Here is a 19,180-nt window from a genome sequence, read left to right as displayed (position 1 = left end):
CCTGGATAACTGAGCATGGCTGCACTGACTGAGGCAGCTGGAGCCACTCAGAGTCTGGTAAGCATCCTCTTCTGTCAGTTATTAAACTGGGCCTTTTCACTGAGAGTGTGTGTGTGTGTGTGTGTGTGTGTGTGTGTGTGTGTGTGTGTGTTCTGCCTTCTGTAGCATTTTAATACACTGACTGATATTACAGCTTGCTGAGTGGTGCAGACCATTCCAGGTATTTGTGCTTATTTGACTTCTGTTACTTTATTAGTGCGTTCTTAGCACTAATTTTGTGTCTCTGTGCTGCAGCAGTACAATTCAAGGATACAGCTTGTTAACCAGCCTTGCTACCAATAGTTGATAAATTAGTAGTCCACCCTTTCATTCATCAAAGTAACTTCTAAATCAGAAAGAAATTCTACATTTATATTAAGGCCTCAAAATGTGCCTCTTTAATACTTTCCTTATAATTACCAAACCACTTGGTGTCACCTTCCATCTTTTATATACACACTGTATTGTTAGGCTTTGTATCAAGGCGACCAATAAAAATGAAACTGCTGGGTTGATATACATTAGGTTCTACACTGTAAATTAACAAATTTCTCACTAAAAAAACAAAACACCCCCCCCCCCCAAAAAAAACCAAAAAAAAACCAAAAAAAAAAACCCAGTGAATTAAATTGAACCTTAATCTGTTTTGATATTTGAGTATCACATCTTCCCAATGAACTTCGGGTTAGCTAATTGTACACATAGCCAGGAGAGCAGTAATGTTTTCTTAATCAGTGTAACCCCTGTACTGTAAATAATCAAAAGTGTGTGAAAGTCTGTAAACAAATGCCTGACAGTCTAAGGCAGGGGTGGGGAATTTGGGGGCCGGTGTCCTGCAGGTTTTAGATGTGTCCTTGATCCAACACAGCTGATTTAAATAGCTAAATAACCTGCTCAATATGTCCTGAAGTTCTCCAGAGGCCTGGTAATGAACTGATCATTTTATTCAGGTGTGTTGACCCAGGGTGAGATCTAAAACCTGCAGGACACCGGCCCTTGAGGCCTGGATTCCCCAACCCTGGTCTAAGGTGTGTGAGTTTGGCTTGTGGAAAGGATCTACCACTGACAATTAACAGCTTTTGTCCAAAAGCACGACTAGAGCTGACAGAGTTGAATGATTTAATATCTGGAAGATCTAGCTCCCAGCAAAACACCGAATATGACAATGAGGAGAAAAGAACACCCAAGAGAAGATGAGCAGAAGTCAAAACTCAGACAGAGGCCCATGTATGCAAAAAGAGCAGACAGGACAAGGACAAGACATAAGTCAACAGTTACAGAGGAGATAATTACTTCCCAAGAATAATGGTTATTGATTAGATAGATTAGTTTATGTCCCTGCAAAAACAAACAAAAAACAACTGTCAGACAGAAAAGTGTTTGTATGTGTTTAGGACCTGTAATGCAAGGGCTTGGGTTTTACAGTCCACCGCTGTTTGTCATGACATTGTTTGGTAAAGCCATTAACATCATCAGCCTTTGAACACAGAGTGGATTACCTGGTTTATCAAGAGTAGATCCATTTTGTTTTTAAAAAAACAAACAAACAAAACAAAACCCACACAAAAGCAAGTTAATAGTAGGCATGGTTTTCCTGTATAGAGAAAATTTGGGGAACTAACCAAAGTGCTTTTAGCTAGAGTCAAACGCTCATTGCTAATTTGCGGTGGGTAATGGTCCAGTAAAGTCACACCAAACAAGTGGTTGTACTATGGGCTGCCTCCTGCACGCTCTATCCATGCTGCACTCTCTCCTACAACAAATTGTTGAGCATTTATAGACAAGAACGCATCTGAAAACATGGTTAGACCAAAGGAGGGATTCTCCTGTCCAGTACCTGGGAAGGTCTAGGAATACTGCAGAGAATAAGGAGTTGGGGGATTTCATCCTGGCAACAGGACATTGAACCAGATCTTTACCTTCTTGAGGTGTGGGGGAGTTTGCCCAATGAATTTTAAAGTGTGTTATTGACCCACAAAAGGGGTTTGAGGAAGACGGAGTATTGAACTCACTGTTTGGTTCTTGTTCAACCACAGTGGGAGCTCGTTTCACATAAATCAGACCTGTTTCCAGTCAGACTGCCAGAGCATCCCTTTGTCACCAAATGTGCTCATAATTTTTATGGATTTAATTTTTAGACACAATCATAGGTGGAGGGTGTCAGGTTCTGTGGTCAGAGGATTTCATCTTGCTTTGATGTGGTTCTGTTAGCTTCACCAAAAGACGACTCCCATCTTGCACTGGGTCGGTTTATAACTGAGTCTGAAGCAGCTGGCATGAGCACCTCCAAGTCTGAGGACAGTTTTCAGTCATAAATGGCGGACTGAACACTTGGGGTCTTGTTCATGAGTGAGGGAAGGAGGGAATGGCAAATGGAGATCGCCGGACTGGTGCAGCATCTTCTTCAGTGTTGTTGATGCTGTACTGGTCTGTACAGCAACCGCAACACTAAAGAGAAAGTAACAGCACGTAACAGCAAAGCTGTCGATTTACCCGTCAGTCTACGTTACTAGTCTCACCTATGGTCACAAACTCTGGGAAGTGACAGAAAGAATACGACTGCAGAAACAAGTGTTGGAATCAGCTCTCCCCAAATGATGTCTGGGCTCTTCCTTAAGCTGCCAATATACCCTCTGCAATGGTCACATCGCTCACTGCCACGTCGTCATCACACATATGCAGCCATCTATACCCGGCATTACAGCGCAAGAACTCGCTGCAGTATTCTCCTAAAGGTGTCGCCACCAGGATAATATTGCATCATAAGCGCTGATAAGGAGGGGAAGAAGTCAACACTTACAAATTCGTAATTTGTGTGTGTGTGTGTGTGTGTGTGTGTGTGTGTGGGGGGGGGGGTATTTTACATTTTGACATTTTACTTAAATAACAGCAAGATGCTACAGATACAGCTACAGCTGAGCGAGATTGCTAATGATTCTATTCAACAGTTTCTGAATTACTTTTTAACTGGTCACAACCTCCACATACTTTCTGAGTTGTACGTGTCTACTTTTTTAAAGTACCCCCTCTTAAAGTCCCACTCTGGCCAGGAATAACAGCGTAGTCATTACCAGCCTGCATATCATCACCACCAGCCTCAACAATATTAGCTCACCAGTTGTCTGGTTTCCAGTTTCCAGATCCAACAGATTCTCAATGAATTTTTCTGACGTAAATCCCATTGCCAAAATTAAGCTTACAAGATTCAAGCTGCCTTTTCGAGGCCGATTCAGACTGTTGTGGGTGTTCAGGTCTCGTTGGGCTATAAAAACAGATTTTACTATGCCAACACAGTCGCTGAAAATTTGGAAAATGGCATGTTGCATATGTATTGCAACCATGATTATCTTTCTTTTTTGTTGTTGTTGGGGTTTTTTTGGCACATCATGACAGACTGACATCATATATGTGATTTAGCAGGCATGTATTATCCCAGTCCTTATACCACCTCTCCCTTATCGCTGGGCAGCTGCTGCTGCCGCTGGCCTCAGTTATGAGTGTTACATAATCAGATCAGGACCACAACGCTTTCCCCAATCAGAGAGTTCAGATCAAATCTCATCTGGCTACTCCATTCTGTCTCCTCTCTACCCTACTTGCTGTTACACAGGCTGCTAAAATCCCCCACATGCAAGCAGGCGCACACACACACACACACACACACACACACACACACACACACACACACACACACACACACACACACACACACACACACCATAGTTCTCTGTCCCCACTCAACAAGCACAGAACACTCTGGCCAAACTTGGTGTTAGTCGCTGCACAAAAAGCTCTTTACAAAGCCTAGTTAGTTCTCAGAAGGCGATGGGGGGGAGGGGAGGGGCTTTGTGGGAGCTTAGACGATCTGATTGATTGAAAAGGGAAAAAGGGGGGAGAAAGGGCGGAGGGGGGCTCAAAAGAGAAGAAGAGGAGCAAAAAGATAAAAAGAAAAAAAAAAAGTGGGGGGCAGCAAATGGATCAAGATGCTTCGCTGGTTTCACCAAGTCATCCAAGTCGCCGTGGCAATGTCATGGAAACTCTAAAATGTTTCCAGACCATGAGCACCATGGCAACAACTTGCTAGCACACTGAGATGTGCTCCCTGGCTTGCTTGCTCCGTGCAGATTTTGTAAATATCAGAAGAGATAGGCGGCTGTGCCACGGCTTTTATTTGACGTCTAGAAGGCCACAACCTTCAGCAGGATGGCGATGAATGGTAAATAAATAAATACAGTGTCTGCCAGCAAGAACAGAGTGTCTTTACAGTAAAAAATAAACTGACAGATTGAGCACAACAATCAATACAGAGCTGTGAAGTGGAAGAAGTCATTCCTGTGAAATTCACATTTATTGTCTGAACAGTCAGTATTAAAGGAGCAGTTCCCCCTAAAATCAAATATGCATAAGGGGTGGTTGTAATATGCAAGAATTGTGGATTTGTGGACTTTTTTGAGTAAATGGGCTGTTTTTTGGCAGTTTAGGTAGTTTATATTTACAAGAAGGCAGATATGCCTACCTTTTTTTTTTTTTAACAGCTTTTGTAATCAAAAATCTGAACGCACTGTTGTGCCAAACACATTTGGCTTTTCCAAGATGAGTTATTTAAATTCTATTTAGGCTCCTCTTGTTCATGTGACTCTTATCTTATGTTTTTATTTCAGTTATTATTCAGGTCTTATATGATTATATGAGTAGACATCCCTACAATTCATTTCAAATCTGAGCAACTTCCACCAACCAGTACCAGCCCCTTTAAAAACTGGCATTCAGAGTCTTGAATGGACATAAGTCTTATTCGAGAGGTTCATTGTAGTGAGCAAATTCAGAAACAAAAGGAAGAAAAGGACCTCAATCATCAGTGCAACATCATTTTGCTAACGCCAAGCTGAAGCTAAAGATTACACTTTGAGCAGTTTAAACTTTCAGATTCTGGGTCAGCAATAGATAAAAATGTGGATTTGGATTTAGATGAAAGTGCCAAACAAATTAAGTCCATTAAAATTCAGCCACTAAATCCCATTTCAGACACGCAATTCATTATATAAATGTGCTGGAAATTCTGCATGGCAATCTGGTGTTTGAAATAAATCACATCAAACAGACTTGACTGACTTTTTGACATTTTGTACATAAATCTTAAGCTGGGTTCCTCCACTTGAATCGCTTTATTTATAAAGTTGTGACAAGCTGTGCTGGTAGTGGCAGTATACTTGATAGACGCGATAAGATTTAAGAGTTTTAGGCCTCACCGCTGTCCTTCAGGCCATTCTCCTCGATCGTTATCTGCTCGGCCAGCTCTGACAGTGACTCGTCGATGGTGTGACTGCCTCGAAGAGTCTGAGAGAGACGTCGCCGGAACCTTTTCATCTTCTCCACAGAGCTCTCAGGAAGGGGAGGCCTGAACAAGACAAACCAAACAAAAATGTATACATATTACAGGTGTTACACACTTACTGCAAGAATAAGGAGAGCTACAGCTCGTTTCAACCACAGAGGAACAAGCTCAATATCACTGAGCTGTTTATCTAAGCTTTGTGGAAATGCAATGTAACCTGCCTGTAATTACAATTAAAACAAAACAAAAGAACGTCTGGCTGCCATCATGCTTCACAATCCCACATTCAGAAAGAAAATGTCACTAGTTCACCAGGAATCTGACTGGGCGAACAATGAAACACACCAATCAACAGACGTTAATTATGACTCAGCTCACACTCAGCCACACTGCATTCCTCCTCCTGGGAAAGCATGACAAGTCGGTGAGAGATTCTTACGGCCGAGTTTAGAATACAGTCCCTGGCACACAGGACTGTAAAAGCAAATCCTAAACCGGGGGGATTAGCTGCTGAATGGCACAGGGCTAGCCTGGGCCGCATCGAGTTCACATCACACATTCCAGACACATTTATTGTGTGTGCGAGAGCGACTGATTGTGAGAGCCAATACGTGTGAGCAAGAGGGAGAAATGCAGCGAGACAATTTATGGGAGGAAATGAAAAAAAGATTTCAAATCAAGACAGGCAATATTTGAGACTGATTGGCTGGAGGAGATACCAAACGAGCCTCTCCCTGTGACTTCAATGCAGATATCATGACTCCACTGCGTCTGCAGATCAGGACATGCGTGTGTCTGTGATGCTGATGAGTAGAGCCAGACAAGAAAACACATGAGCGCGAACCCTGAGGGCTCGCCTGACTGGCAACTACTCCCTATTGACATCCTTTGTCTTGAAATACAACTAATAACCCATATTCTGTCCAGAGACGCAACTTACTCACTTACCCAGAGCCAAATAGTAGAAAGTAGTCTTTGGAGGACAAAGTGGACCAACATGGCTAAAAACCACAATTGACCTTTAAATGATGATGACTCATCAGTGAGGGACCATGATTCGGACTCGTATGAAGACTTTTCCTTTGTTTTGGTGCACAAAACAAAAGAGGATACAGTTGTTGCAAAGAAGGCATGCAGCTGAAAACGAAGTGTATTAGGAAATCCACCTACAGGGACGGGAAAAAACTGTGAAAAATGACTAACATTATAATGTGAAAGCCCAAGATGATGCCTAAGAATTGCTCATTTTGTGTAAAAAAAAAAAAGAAAATAGAAAAGAAAAAAAACTGTAACAATGTGAAATGAAGAAAAGAGGAAATCCTTTCATTTGAGATGCGGGGAGGAAAGAAACTGGAAAAACTGGCAGATCAGGTTGCAAATCAATAATCAACAAGACGACAACAGGTGACAACGGCAGTGTTTGTGTGTTTTCTACATAAAAAGAGCAAAAATCTGTCTGTGAACATCTTTTGCTGCTCTGTTCTGTCTTCTTTCCTCTGATCTGCTAATGGCTGCCCCTCTGTTAGCTTGGTTCTGCTACAGGTGTCTTCCTCTTATAAAGGAGTTGCTTTACTTCAGATGTTTGGGGTTTTCTTTCCAATGTCTTTACTTTCAAAAAGCAGCTCGAGATTCTTCTGCAAACTGGAGCTAGATACACAAAACTGAAACTGAACAGCTCAACATCTCCAAGTTGAGTGAAACAGCAGGTGGTTTTAAAAAGTGATTACACAGAGGGTTACAGCCTCTTAAAGGGGATCCATTTACCTTTTTTTAGCGTCACATTGTTGGTCTTGTTCTGCAAGATAGTAGCTTTACATGATTTGCAGTTCCTTAAATCAGCCTTCTTAAGCTTCCTCTAGACAGGAAAGATTTCACAGCGTCCAGGAAACCATAGATCATAGAAAGTAAATGACGCTGAGCAATTTCAAGCAACTAAAGTTTTTTCAAATTTGAGGTGAGCAACTAGAAACGGAGCTCATAAGATCTGCTAGCATCCATCCATCAGTTTTAAAGTGATAAGCAGCTTTATTTTTATCCAACATTCCTCTAATTGGCAAACAGAAGACATGACCAGCATATATCCACTTTCACTGACATGTTACAGTATAATTTAAGATTAAAGTATCTCCATGTTAGATCACGGTTCTATTACTATTATTAATATCAACAGTATTCTTGATAAGTGCACCTTTATATAGGTTCACAGTGGTTTGCTCTTGTGTCGGGATGTTGTTAAAAATAACGAAAAACAAAACATAAACATTACATTTGGTACGGGGTTATACAGTCAATTGCTAACAGGTTGCCTGATTTGCTCCAAGGTTAAACGTAATGTCAGAGTGAAGCTCTGGAGAGTCTGACAGAGCGTTTGAAACAAACTCTGTCACAACAGGTGAGGAAATGCACGTCATTATTACATAACCTCTCCTACCTCAAAGTTAAAGACCAGCACAGAAGCAGCGTGACTGCAAACAACATCCTACCAGGAGCAATTTTATTTAAACTGAAAAGCTTAGCAAATAGTAAAGTTGCAAAGACACAGCTTCTCTTTAATGTCACTGAATGTAACCACAAAGCCCCGCCCAACTGTTCTAACAGTCTATTATGATCACTCGATGGTTAACATGACTTCACAAATTGCTGCATGTCACGATGTATTGTGTCAGACAATTTGACATGTAAACCCTTTGAAACCCACGGCAGGCGATGTGTCCGTTCAATGATTAGAGGCATGTGAAAAAACGCATATCATGTGAAAATAAGGCTGGCACAGAAATGTACCAGTCTTAAACCAAGCATTGAGAACAGTGTGAACCCTGAGCTTTTGACTCACAATGGACTACATCGCACTAATGTGTGATATTCATATTCACAACAATATTTAATTAACAACTCAATGTCAGTGTCCACAAAAAAGCTGAATATTTTAGAGCTCATCAGTGCAGACTTGGATAAAGAAAGCTGGCTGTTTTACCCAAATATGACACACACTGTGGATGTTTTTATGAAATTATTTTGTGCAGCTTTTCTCGTACATATATGATTACTCCCAATTAAAATGCTAAGCAAGAAGCATTGTAATTAATCCAGGAATCAAGATGAGAGAAAGCACGTCAGATCTGCTGTCATAAGAGCTGCACGTCACTCAGTTCAGCCTCATAGCACATCAGCTCCAACACGGTCAGCCAGCAGTCTGTCATCTCCGGAACAGCTCACTGCGTTACCCTGAGTTACACACAGCCTTCGTGCTAGACGGGAAGCAAAAAAATTGCACTCGTAACTCGAATAAAAAGGCCTATTTATCCGTTATAGCTGAAGCATGAGGTAAGAAGTGAATTACTCATCGGCGAAAGTCCTGTCTGCAGTTGATTTCCAAAGAAAATTTACAGCATTTAATCAATTACTTAATCAACAAACAATAATATCAACACAATCAAGATTCTTTAGCGAGTAATGAAACGATTCAGCTGTTTAATCAAGCAGAAATGTGAAATATTTTCTTGCTCAAGCTTCTTTATCACTGCAAATTAAAAAGGGGAGTTGAAAGGGCTTACACAAGTCTTACAGTGGAAGATAATAAACAAATGAAGTCAGCTCAGGCTTCAGACTGCTCTAAAGGCTTTTTTTGTAGTCTTGGTTCAATGATGTCAGGGAGAGTGGTAGGGGCAGCCAATCAGAACAAGTTTGTCTTAAAGGGAGGTCCGCCTTAAAGAACAGGCGCCAAATCAGCTTGTTTCAGTTAATGGATGAACTGATGAGAGCATAAGATGAATAAAGATGATTTTGCCATGTGAAAAGCTACTCTGGTAGAGTCCAAGAACAAAATTATGGAGCTGAAAATATGTTCGCTTTTAAATACCGTCTTTGTCTGAAAAACAAGAAAAAACAAATAAACTACTTTGGGTTCTCTGAACTTCTCAATCACCAAGGATTTCAGCAGAAAAAAACATAATTCACTGATTATTCAATAACAACAATAACCACAATCTTTTCAGCCCTAATTCTGATATTACTCTAGACAGCCAAAATCCTTTGTTGTGATTACAATCACTGCGATAAGCTCAAATCAGGATTATGTGGCACCAAGTTGGGAGAAACTGACAGGCCTCTCACTTTTGGCTTTTGTTGATCTGTCCTCAGTTCCACGGTAATATCCACAACCCGCTCTTAATTTATGAATGTGCTGAATATGAGAGGGATTGGAAGAAGCACATCTCTTAAACGACAAAACCTGCTACTTAGCAGACTATGGATACAAATCACCTTCTGAGGGGTTTGAGTACAAAGTAAATGGCAGCAATAGAATAAAGACGAAGAGGGAGGAGAAGAGGGAAGACTGTCTGCTGCGCACCAGTATCCGCTGGCACATGCTCCTGCTCTGGGATCGAGAGTAGAGCTTTGGACATGATCCCTGGTCTGAGCCTGATCCCTGCTCCCCTAAGTAGGCTGGTCTGAGGTCGCAGCTCTCGATCTGCTGAGAGGTGGCCAGGGAGGAGGAGGGGGACGGGGGGGGAGGAGGAGGAGGTGGCTGCAAGGGTGGTAGGGGGTGTGGAACAGAGGGGTGTGCGCTCTGTGCTGATTTGGGATTTGTTGCCACGGCAACCCCCGCTGCTTTTTCCATGTTGAAAATGCAGAGCACCGCAGGAGACTGCTGCATGCTGATTTTCCGATCCCTCTCCCCACACTCCCCCACCCCCACCCCATCCAAATATCCTACCATAATGTGCCTGAGATGTTACAGACTCTTGACATCTTCACATGTGTGCGAGGCTGTATCTTTATACTTTTTCTTGGCTGTCATGTGAGCGGAAGAGCATGACGTGGTTGCAGGTAGAGGGGGAGAAGAGAGAGGGACATTAGATGCTGCAGTGGTGCGACAATACCATTCGCCGCATATGGATTCAGTCCTTTGCGATCGTAGCTGTGCTGATCATGAGCCATTTACAAAGGTAAGAGCCAGAGTTCCTGCTGTGATAACCCACCAACCCCTACATCAGCCATGCAACGCAAGGCAAGCGCTTCACACGAAACCATTACACACACCATGCAGCCACCAACCCTGCCATACGATGACGGCTGTCTGGGCCACAGAGACAAACAGGAAACGCCAGGTCACAAACCCTAGCTGACCCCTACGGGGTTCAGTAAAGCAGCTAAGGTCAATGCCTTGAGGAGCTCGGGGGGCGCCCCCGAGAAAATACCCACCTCTCTTCACTGGCAGCCTTCCTCACAAAAGACGACAGAGAACAAGCGTGACTACTGGCATGATTCACGGGTGAGCTCAGCCCTGGTTTTCTAAAGAGCAGCCTTTTCTCAACCTGGCCAAGACAATGAGGACATGAGTGAAGGAGTTGGCTCCATTATGTGGGTCTTATATAAAGGTTGCATTGTACACAGTAAAAAGTGGGCTTTTTCTAGTGATGCGGGATGTAGTGGGGTGGTGCGTGGTGTCGAGCTGAGCAGCACTAAGCATGGCAACCAGGCAGGCGTGCTACCCCCCCCCCCCCCCACACACACACACACACAGAGCAGGTGCAGCTTTAAAGCTAAAATGTGTTTGAAATTGGCAAAATGTGTCATCGAATTTGCCTTTTTTACATCATACATCAGGCACACACACATCATCTCCTCCCCTCACCTACTTTCACACTTGTCCCACATTGTCACCTACGTGTCCAAAGAGCTGAGATGGGCTGACAGACGGACAGGTCAGGTTGGAACAAGAGACCAGGCCACAGATCTTATAAGATTCAACGCTGCTGCTGTGGTTAAAGCAGCCTGAGTGACAGGCGTGCTCCTCTTTAAGCTCCTTCCGTGAGCCAACACTGCCAGAAATCAGGCATCGGATAACTAACTTCAATACTGCATGTCGGTGCATCACGTTTCGATACTAGCGCGGGAATTATTTCATTACTCATCTTTTTCGATACAGTCACGGCTCAAAGATGTGGGCGATGCCACTTTAGCAGATGTGCAGACAGGTGTGTTTCAGGTTGCTCTTAAAGACACCTGTTCAGACTCTGTTTAAGCTTGTCCATTAAAGTGACGTCAAGGCCGTTAGTCAAGTCAATGAACTCAATGAAATTACTGTAGGTGCTATAAAAGTTTTGAAAAAGACAAAGATGACAAATAAATAAAGGTGAGGCCAAAATGACACTTTATTCTTGCCATCAATCTTCTTCTTGCAAGTATGCATATTTAGCCAAGATGAGCTACTTTGGAAAAAAGAAACAACCATGTAAAATCATCTTTTAGATTTTATATGTCATTTACGTGACATACTAAAATAAACATGAGTGTGAACCGCAGCTACCCCTCTCCGTTTGTGTTTAATTTAACAAGAAAATTTTTTGTACATGAGCAAAAATAAAACAAACAACCACAAGCACCACCAGTGTAAACCACTTTAGAATTACTATAAATATTAAATCGCCATGAATGCATTAAGCCGATGAAATTGAGCCCAACATTGTGTTCAACTGCTGTTTGTCGCTATGCTCTCTGTTTCACCTCTGCTTGGATATTCCCTGGGTTAATGGAGTGACACGCACGGCCCCAATTTCGTTCCACCACCACCCTCCCACTCCACGATGAGTGTTACTCCATATGGAGTCACACTTGCAGCTGCTGAAGAGTCTCTTAACTAAGCGGTTAGTGTAGAAATACTTACACCTTTGCCTCTCTCCTACAGAAACAAGAACATGTAACTTGCTGTTTTCTGGGATTTACATTGCTGTGAAGGAGATCATCACTTATTGGAAAAAAGCATCTATTTCATTTCAATTTTGTTCAATTTTTAACTACACTTTCCACTTTGTTCTTTACTGAGACAGTCCTGAAACAATCACAGTACCGGGAATCCTTTAACGCCCCCATACTTGACATAAAACCGGTGCTTCACCTTCGCAGAAGGCAGTTAATGAGCCTGATGTAATGCAGATTCTGTGTTAGAGGGATTAAAACCCACCTACACTTAATGCTAGTTGGTGAAAAGCAGCTTAATGTGGCGGGCCCTCCACGCAAATACACAAACAGTGAGTAAAGTGTTTACGGGGCAGGTGTAGAGGACGGATTGGATTCGGGCCATGATGAAACAGAGGAAAGTATTAACTACCCCACAAATGCAACATAAGTTACGCAACAAAAAAAAAAACATAATTAAAAAAAAAGACAAAAAACCTTTTTGTCTTTTGCTAAAGAGCCAACATCCACATGCAGACACACGAGCGACTAAAAGGCTGAACAGAGAAGCTTGGAATAAAAACCATGCACCAATCCTGCTGCTGTAAAAAAAAAAGAAAAAAAAAGGAAGAAAACGCAAAATATTTTAAATAAAATCACAACAAAAACTGGCCTTATTACGCGTACATCATGGGAATAACTCTGAAATTAAGCATGCGATTTGAATAAAACCGGTGCTTACTAAGCAGCTTTCACAGCGGACATGATAACAGTTTGTGAATGGGATGAAAAGACAGCATGTAATGTGACAGATAAGCCTTGGGGACCCAGCTGGGTTCAAAGCAGGGCACTGAGATCATAAGATTATGATTTTATCTGGCAGGCAGCAGACTAGCATCATTTCCATTGTAATAAAAGATGACCAAATAAAAACAAAAAAAGAGAATATTTTTTCGCCTAACAAGTGGAAAATCCCTGGAGGAGTCACAGATCCCTTCTGAGGTTGTACGTACACAATCAAAACATGTGGCAACCCCTTGTGAATGATGTCCCAGTTAACACTGTCCACAAGTCTCCTTGGGTCCGAGTCACATAAAATTTTGTGCGGAAAGTATAATCAAAGCTTTACAATGCACCAACTATAAATGCGGCCCGGGCGGCGAACTTAAGAACGCCTACTCGGCCGTCGGGTCTCCAGCTGTCTGTGTCCGCATCGGAGTATAATTTGATCTAAAGGGAGCAGCAGAAAGAAGCTTCTTCTACTTACACAAACAGAACAACTGCACAGGTAATCGCAGTACATGTTGTACTTGAGTCAAATTATGAAACTAAAAATTTACTGAACGCTTTAGACACATCGATACCTTTTGTTCGTACGTGGTTATTACCCACTTCTGTTCATAATGGAGTGGGCTCATCTGATCTGAGGCTGACTCAAGTCACCTGTTGTCTTTTTGTTGGCAGGCATTAGCATCAGAGAGAGTGACAGTCAGCCTCCCCCTCACTGCCCATCTGTACTCATCCAGCTCCTGAAAGCCTTTCATGGCTATTAAAAGAGAGCTGGCTACTATCTAATTAAGCCCAGACAGCAAGATGGGGTTATCACAATATTAGTTTTTATATACAATCAGTCTTATCTGGAAAGATAAAAAAGCTCAACGTGATTTGATTAAGTTTTTACACTTGGGGTTTGAGAGTGAGACAGAGTAACAACATTAGGAAGCTGCTCAGGTACAAAAGAAAAGGAAACTATCACAGCTAGAAGGTGAGAGCGTCCATATGCTAAACCTGGTTTTACCAGACCCCTAACCCCTAACCCACATGCTGATATGACCTTTGAAAGTTTAGCAAAAATGTAATTTTTCTGTCCCTGGCATTAAATGGTGCAGTGAAGCTATGATATATCCCATGGTACTGATTCTCAAGGGTGATCACGGTGCAAAACTGTGTTTTTTGCCTTTAGCTTGTGCCATTTGGAGTTGATCTGGATGCAGCAGAGTTCAAATGTGTTTTTCAGTCCTGAAACCCTGATGTACTTCCAAAACCTCCAACACAAAAAATATTTACAGTATGGAGGTAAAATTTTGTGTGACTCACTGACTTTTCATGGAATGACCCATATCAAAATGCAAACACAAACTCTCAGCTAGAAGTCTTTCTAATAATTTCATGCAGCCCACATACCAGAAATTGTTGTGTATTAGAGCAACCGAGCAAAACTTGGCAGTAGTTTGAGGCAGTATACCTTTTTCAACTAATTATTTTCTGCTAGTGTCCAAGCTGTATTGTAGTTTCATAATTTGCAAACCATTACGAAGCACTGATAAATTCTCATTAACCTCCTAAGACCCGAACTCCACTGCATGCATTTTAAATTTCTCTTTGATATTTGGACATATTGGGGCCCGATGAATGTAAAAACAAAGAATTACCAGATTTTTTTTTTTTTGCCTTATTTTTGTTTTTAAGAAAAATGAGAGCCACATATGAGCATATTCATTTAAAATTTTGATAGAACAGTAGCAGTATAATGTCCTCATAAGTGGATATCAGGCCCTTGTAGAGCAAAATTCTGTATTTTGGTCTAAATAACCCAAAATGTGATGTCCACATATGTGGACGCCAGGTCCTAGGAGGTTAAAGGGAAAAGAATTTGCCTCAAATGAATCAGAGGATAACCAATTTAGTAGCATGTCATCCATAGTGCCAGACATCATGTAAACTTTTGGTAACACTTTAAAATACGGCCCACACCTAAGGGTGTAATACCCATGTAATTACATGGAATTTCAATGTATTTTGTTTCAACTTACAATAAGTATATTTACATAAAATACTTAAAGTCAGGCACACTGCAATAAGGTGATAACAAGACAGGCTTTTGCAGGAAACAAAGAAATAACTATAAGTAATTTTAAGTAGTTTTGCAGGATAACAAAACAATATTTCTCCGTCTCCCATTGGAACCTTCAGCCTCTGAATTAAGTGATCTTGCACATCAGCCTAAAAAACTGTCTGTAGGGGGAAAAAAATATTAATTTTACCTACTGTCTGTTTTTCTTAGCTTTTTCTTTGTTGAGATTTTTCTTTGTTGTCATTGTTGAAAACTGCTTTAATCTATACTGAATAGTGATAATGTAATTACAAGGGAGAAGAACATTTATTTATTTATTTATTATGTGTTGAGCGGCGGTCTGCCCCTGATTAGAAGGAACAACCAAGCTGAGATTGGATTGGCCCGAGAGGCAGGGGGTAGATTTGGCTAATCACTCCCCCCCCCCCAAGGAAAAAAAACCCAACAGCAGTGTTTTCACTTGGATTTCTGTTAAAGCCGTCGCAACTTTCCGTGAACGCATGCATCTCAAATATGCAACGCTTCTGCAGCAGTACTTTGAATGAACATGTGTGCTTCCAAATAAAGAGAAAACAAGTGTTTAAACAGCTCCTGGAAGTTCTGCCAAGAATGATAGGGAGAAAAAAAAAAAAGGGGGGGGGGGGCAATATTTGTCCCTCACCTGTTTCAGACATGAATGCTACAGATGATGACCCAGATATGTGCTGTAAGGTATTACTGATATAGCTCACACAGGTTCTCAGCCAACTGGCTCCAAGCTGGACAAGGAGGAGGAGGGGAGAGGGGTCTTTAGCATTAACAGGGACTTCCAGATTCAGACACAGACAGAGAATGAGGGTGTGGAAGTGGTCAAACTTGAAAGGATCAGCATTTGTCTTCTGGGGCTGCACGCCTGCACTGCAGCTCTTATGTTAACGCAGCTGAGAAAAGAAGTAAAGTTTGTATTCGTGGCTATCTATAGACAGGAGCGGTGCCTGCAGCTGCTACCCAGAGAGCAGTGACACATTAACCTTCAGCCAGCTGTCTTGACCTGCTGCTTCAACCTGAGCTCACACACACGTAAAACACACAGAGAAGATCGGTAAGAACGACTTCTTCCATCAGTCAAAACACTGAATAGATACAAAAATAATTTCTCTCAAAAAGTCAGTGAATTTCGGTTTAAATTGACTTTAAGCATTGACTTGATGCCCTGAAGGCATGAAAACCCATGCATTCAAGTCCTCGCTCTCTCTCACACACCCACCCATTCACATACTGGAGCATCATCTGATCTGCACTGGGACTCAAGGGATCAGCACAGAGTGGCTACAGCTGTTTCACAGCGGATCACGTTACCCTGCCGCCACCATCCCCGCGGCCCTCACCAAGGGAACGACCCCACTTCAAGCCAACCCTCGGGCACACTGTCCTCCAGCAGCTCCCTGACCTCCTGCGGGCACCGAACCCGAAGCAGACACACTTTTGAAAGGTCCTCAGGGACACCCGTAGCTCGAGGAAGCTCAGCAGCTTGAGTCTGTCAAAGTGAAACCTGCTTACAGGAAACTGAGAAAGTGGCAGCCATCAGTAAACACTGTAAATGGTGTGGAATATCACTGTTTTTGTGTTGTTTGTTTTTTGCAGGGTATCACTAAAATCAGTCAGAAGTGACCTCAATCATCATTTTTTTTTGTCCCGGAAGTTTGTGGCCACATGTGAGCCACATGTTTTTGGCTGCTCAATATTAAGCGTGCCAAGCCTGAAAGTAAAACCGACATTGCTTTTCTAAAACTGTGCTGAATAAAGTTCCATTTTGAAAGCAGCGGCTCCTCGTGTTAATCTAAAACTGAAACAGTGAGCTGTTTCAGTTACTGACACACAAAATACGCAACATTTACTGGCAAAGGTGCTAAAAAACAACAACAAAATTATTTTTCAGATATTTCTATATACACTTGTGCAAATTAAACAAATTTTAGGTGCTGAGCATACCCATGGATTTAAAAAATAACTGCCTTTTATTGAGTTATTATTTGTTTACCAGAGTCAATCTGACATAAGCATGAGTGTTAAACATCAGTTTGATTGACTTTTTACATAAAAGTTGGTATATTCCCATATGCACCCGTGATAGGTCTGTTAGTAAAGTGACTATTATTATCTAAGTTCAGTCTGAAATGCTTTAAACTCCATTGCATTTGCAAAAAGCTTAATTAGAGTCAATCCCCCAGATTTCTCTTACTTCCAGCAGAAATAAGCCCGCAGTGAGGTTGATTTTGCAGGACTGATGCATTAACTTTGACAATACAGAGTTAGCATGTACTCTCAGTCAGCACACTCTCCGTAAGGTTGGTGACAACTTGGGTGCTTTCACACAGAAATCAACGTGCCTCGGGGGGTGTTTTGCTGTAACAATGCTGTCTCCCTGTAAAACAATTATTCTCTGCTACACAATGACAATCGGGTAAACTCCCCACAGAAACCCACTGGAAGCTCAATTTCAGGGTGAGATCCCTAAAAAACAAACTGCAGTGGTGTTTCTCCAACCATTTTCCGTGCAGGCTCCTGTCTGCTGCTGTCGTCTTGGCCTTCACACAACAACAGCTGAAACGGCTTAAAGCTGTCAGTAATGGCTGTCAGTGAGCTCAGAGACTAGCACGGTCTGCGCCCTGCTTCAGGTAGTTTGAGAGGGTGGGGGGCGTGGAGCAGAAAGACTGGGCATCTCTGAAATGTGGGGCAGTGACTGTGCAAGACGATACATGCACAGCAGCCAGTCAATCCTCCTGTTTTTTACAACCCCAGCCTCACACAGTTCACTGACGAGCAACTGCTCTCGGTGGTATTTGACAACAAAGCTGACACTTGATATTTAACCAGCAGCTCTCTGTGGCAGCGAGGATAAATTATAACCCTCTCTAGAGGTAGTTTAGTCGTTATTCGTCCAGCTCGGAGCTCCTCTCGCTGTTTGTCTTAGTTAAAGGTGGCCATTCGCCGGTGAATGGGGCAGGCTGAAGTGCTCACACACAACAAACGCTGCATTCAAACTGCGGCTGTGAAGTAAACATTGCTACGTTGTTCAGGCTGTGTGCGCCTCTAACTTGCTCTAACTGCGTGGTTTAGTTCACAGAAACTATTCCCACAGCGAAAATGTGCGGACTCTCACCAGAAACGATTCGCGTTGGTCCGACCGGAGTCCCCGACCTCGGAGCTTCTTCTCAGGCCGGATGTCGTCTTTCTCTCCGAGTGTGAAAAAAGAAAGCACTGCTTCTTCTTCTTTGTGGTTTCGGTGAGGTCGTAGATACTTTCTGCTCCGCAGTGTCGCTTATATCCGCGGGGCTGTCGCGTCCAGCGGCATGGCTTGTTTACGGGCTTCAAAGTTTCTCTCCCGGTAGAAAATAGGAAGTACTGTCGTTGGGTTTTCAGTCGAGGAGAGCGTAAGCAGTGCGGGGGACGACGGCGATTACCAGTTGATCTGAGTGTGTCCTCTGCCAGCTGACGCTGCCTGCCTGCCACCACACCGCCGTGCTGTCGAGGTGTCAGCGGGGAAACAGCGACACTCCATGGTTGTGCACAGGAGAGACCGATAGGCGGCCAGTGCAGAGCTACAGCGGCCCCTACTGGAGAATATTTGTATAGCAGGCTACCTAAAGTAGGGGGTGTCAAACACAAGGCCCGGGAGCCACGAATCGGCCCGAGAAAGAACCCAATCAGGTCCACTGGACAGCTTTGGAAAAGGGCGTAATTCCTACTGATAAAGACCTTCGCCACTGCCATTCATAAAACATCATTGTAATTAAATAATAGATAAGCAATAACAACTAAAGTTCAAAAAGTTCCTGTTTGTTCACTATCTACTGTAGAATTTTCTTTTTTTTTTTTTATAAAAGGTCCATGGGGAGGAAGGGACATTTTCTGAGCAGTGAGCTACCAGAAGTTTATCTGTTATTATTTATTTTTTCCTGACATATTTACTGCATTTACTACAGCAGCATTTTTGTATTGTACAAGGGGGAAACTAGATTTACTAATTTAATTGCTTTTTTATTATAATCAGTTGGATTAAATATGTTAAACATCTTTACACTGACAAAAAAAGGAGTTTTGCATGTTCTGCATACTTAAAATCAAAATGAGCTGTATCTGGCCCATACTGTAAAATGAGTTTGAAATCCCCGACCTAATCCATTAAAGATGCTTATTTCAAATTTCTTTATTTAATAATAATGGAAAAACTCGATCATAGATGTACTGCTGCAGGAATAAACCAGATCCTATAAATTAAATGTGGAACA

At 42.3% G+C, this 19,180-nt stretch overlaps 1 protein-coding gene across 2 annotated transcripts in view; it reads right to left on the bottom strand.

The window, feature by feature from the left end:
* The window catches only part of LOC146515278 (cyclin-dependent kinase 17-like), a 36,505-nt gene extending 18,070 nt beyond the window's left edge, over nt 1-18,435 (bottom strand). Inside the window, exons 1-2 of one of the 2 annotated variants that reach the window (XM_085166850.1) lie at nt 18,052-18,435; nt 5,289-5,437 (exon numbers count right to left, since the gene is read on the bottom strand). In XM_085166850.1, the coding sequence (XP_085022976.1) occupies nt 5,289-5,406 (118 nt within the window). In that variant the 5' untranslated portion in view covers nt 5,407-5,437; nt 18,052-18,435. The remainder of the gene's footprint in view (nt 1-5,288; nt 5,438-18,051) is intronic. The other variant, XM_085166851.1, reaches the window with a different exon arrangement.
* Between the last annotated feature and the right edge of the window lie 745 nt (nt 18,436-19,180).

Source organism: Neolamprologus multifasciatus, chromosome 7 (assembly GCF_963576455.1).
Source record: "Neolamprologus multifasciatus chromosome 7, fNeoMul1.2, whole genome shotgun sequence".
Classification (NCBI taxonomy): domain Eukaryota; kingdom Metazoa; phylum Chordata; class Actinopteri; order Cichliformes; family Cichlidae; genus Neolamprologus; species Neolamprologus multifasciatus.
Note: the sequence above shows the minus strand (reverse complement) of the source record. Positions and strands in the feature narration are given on the sequence as shown.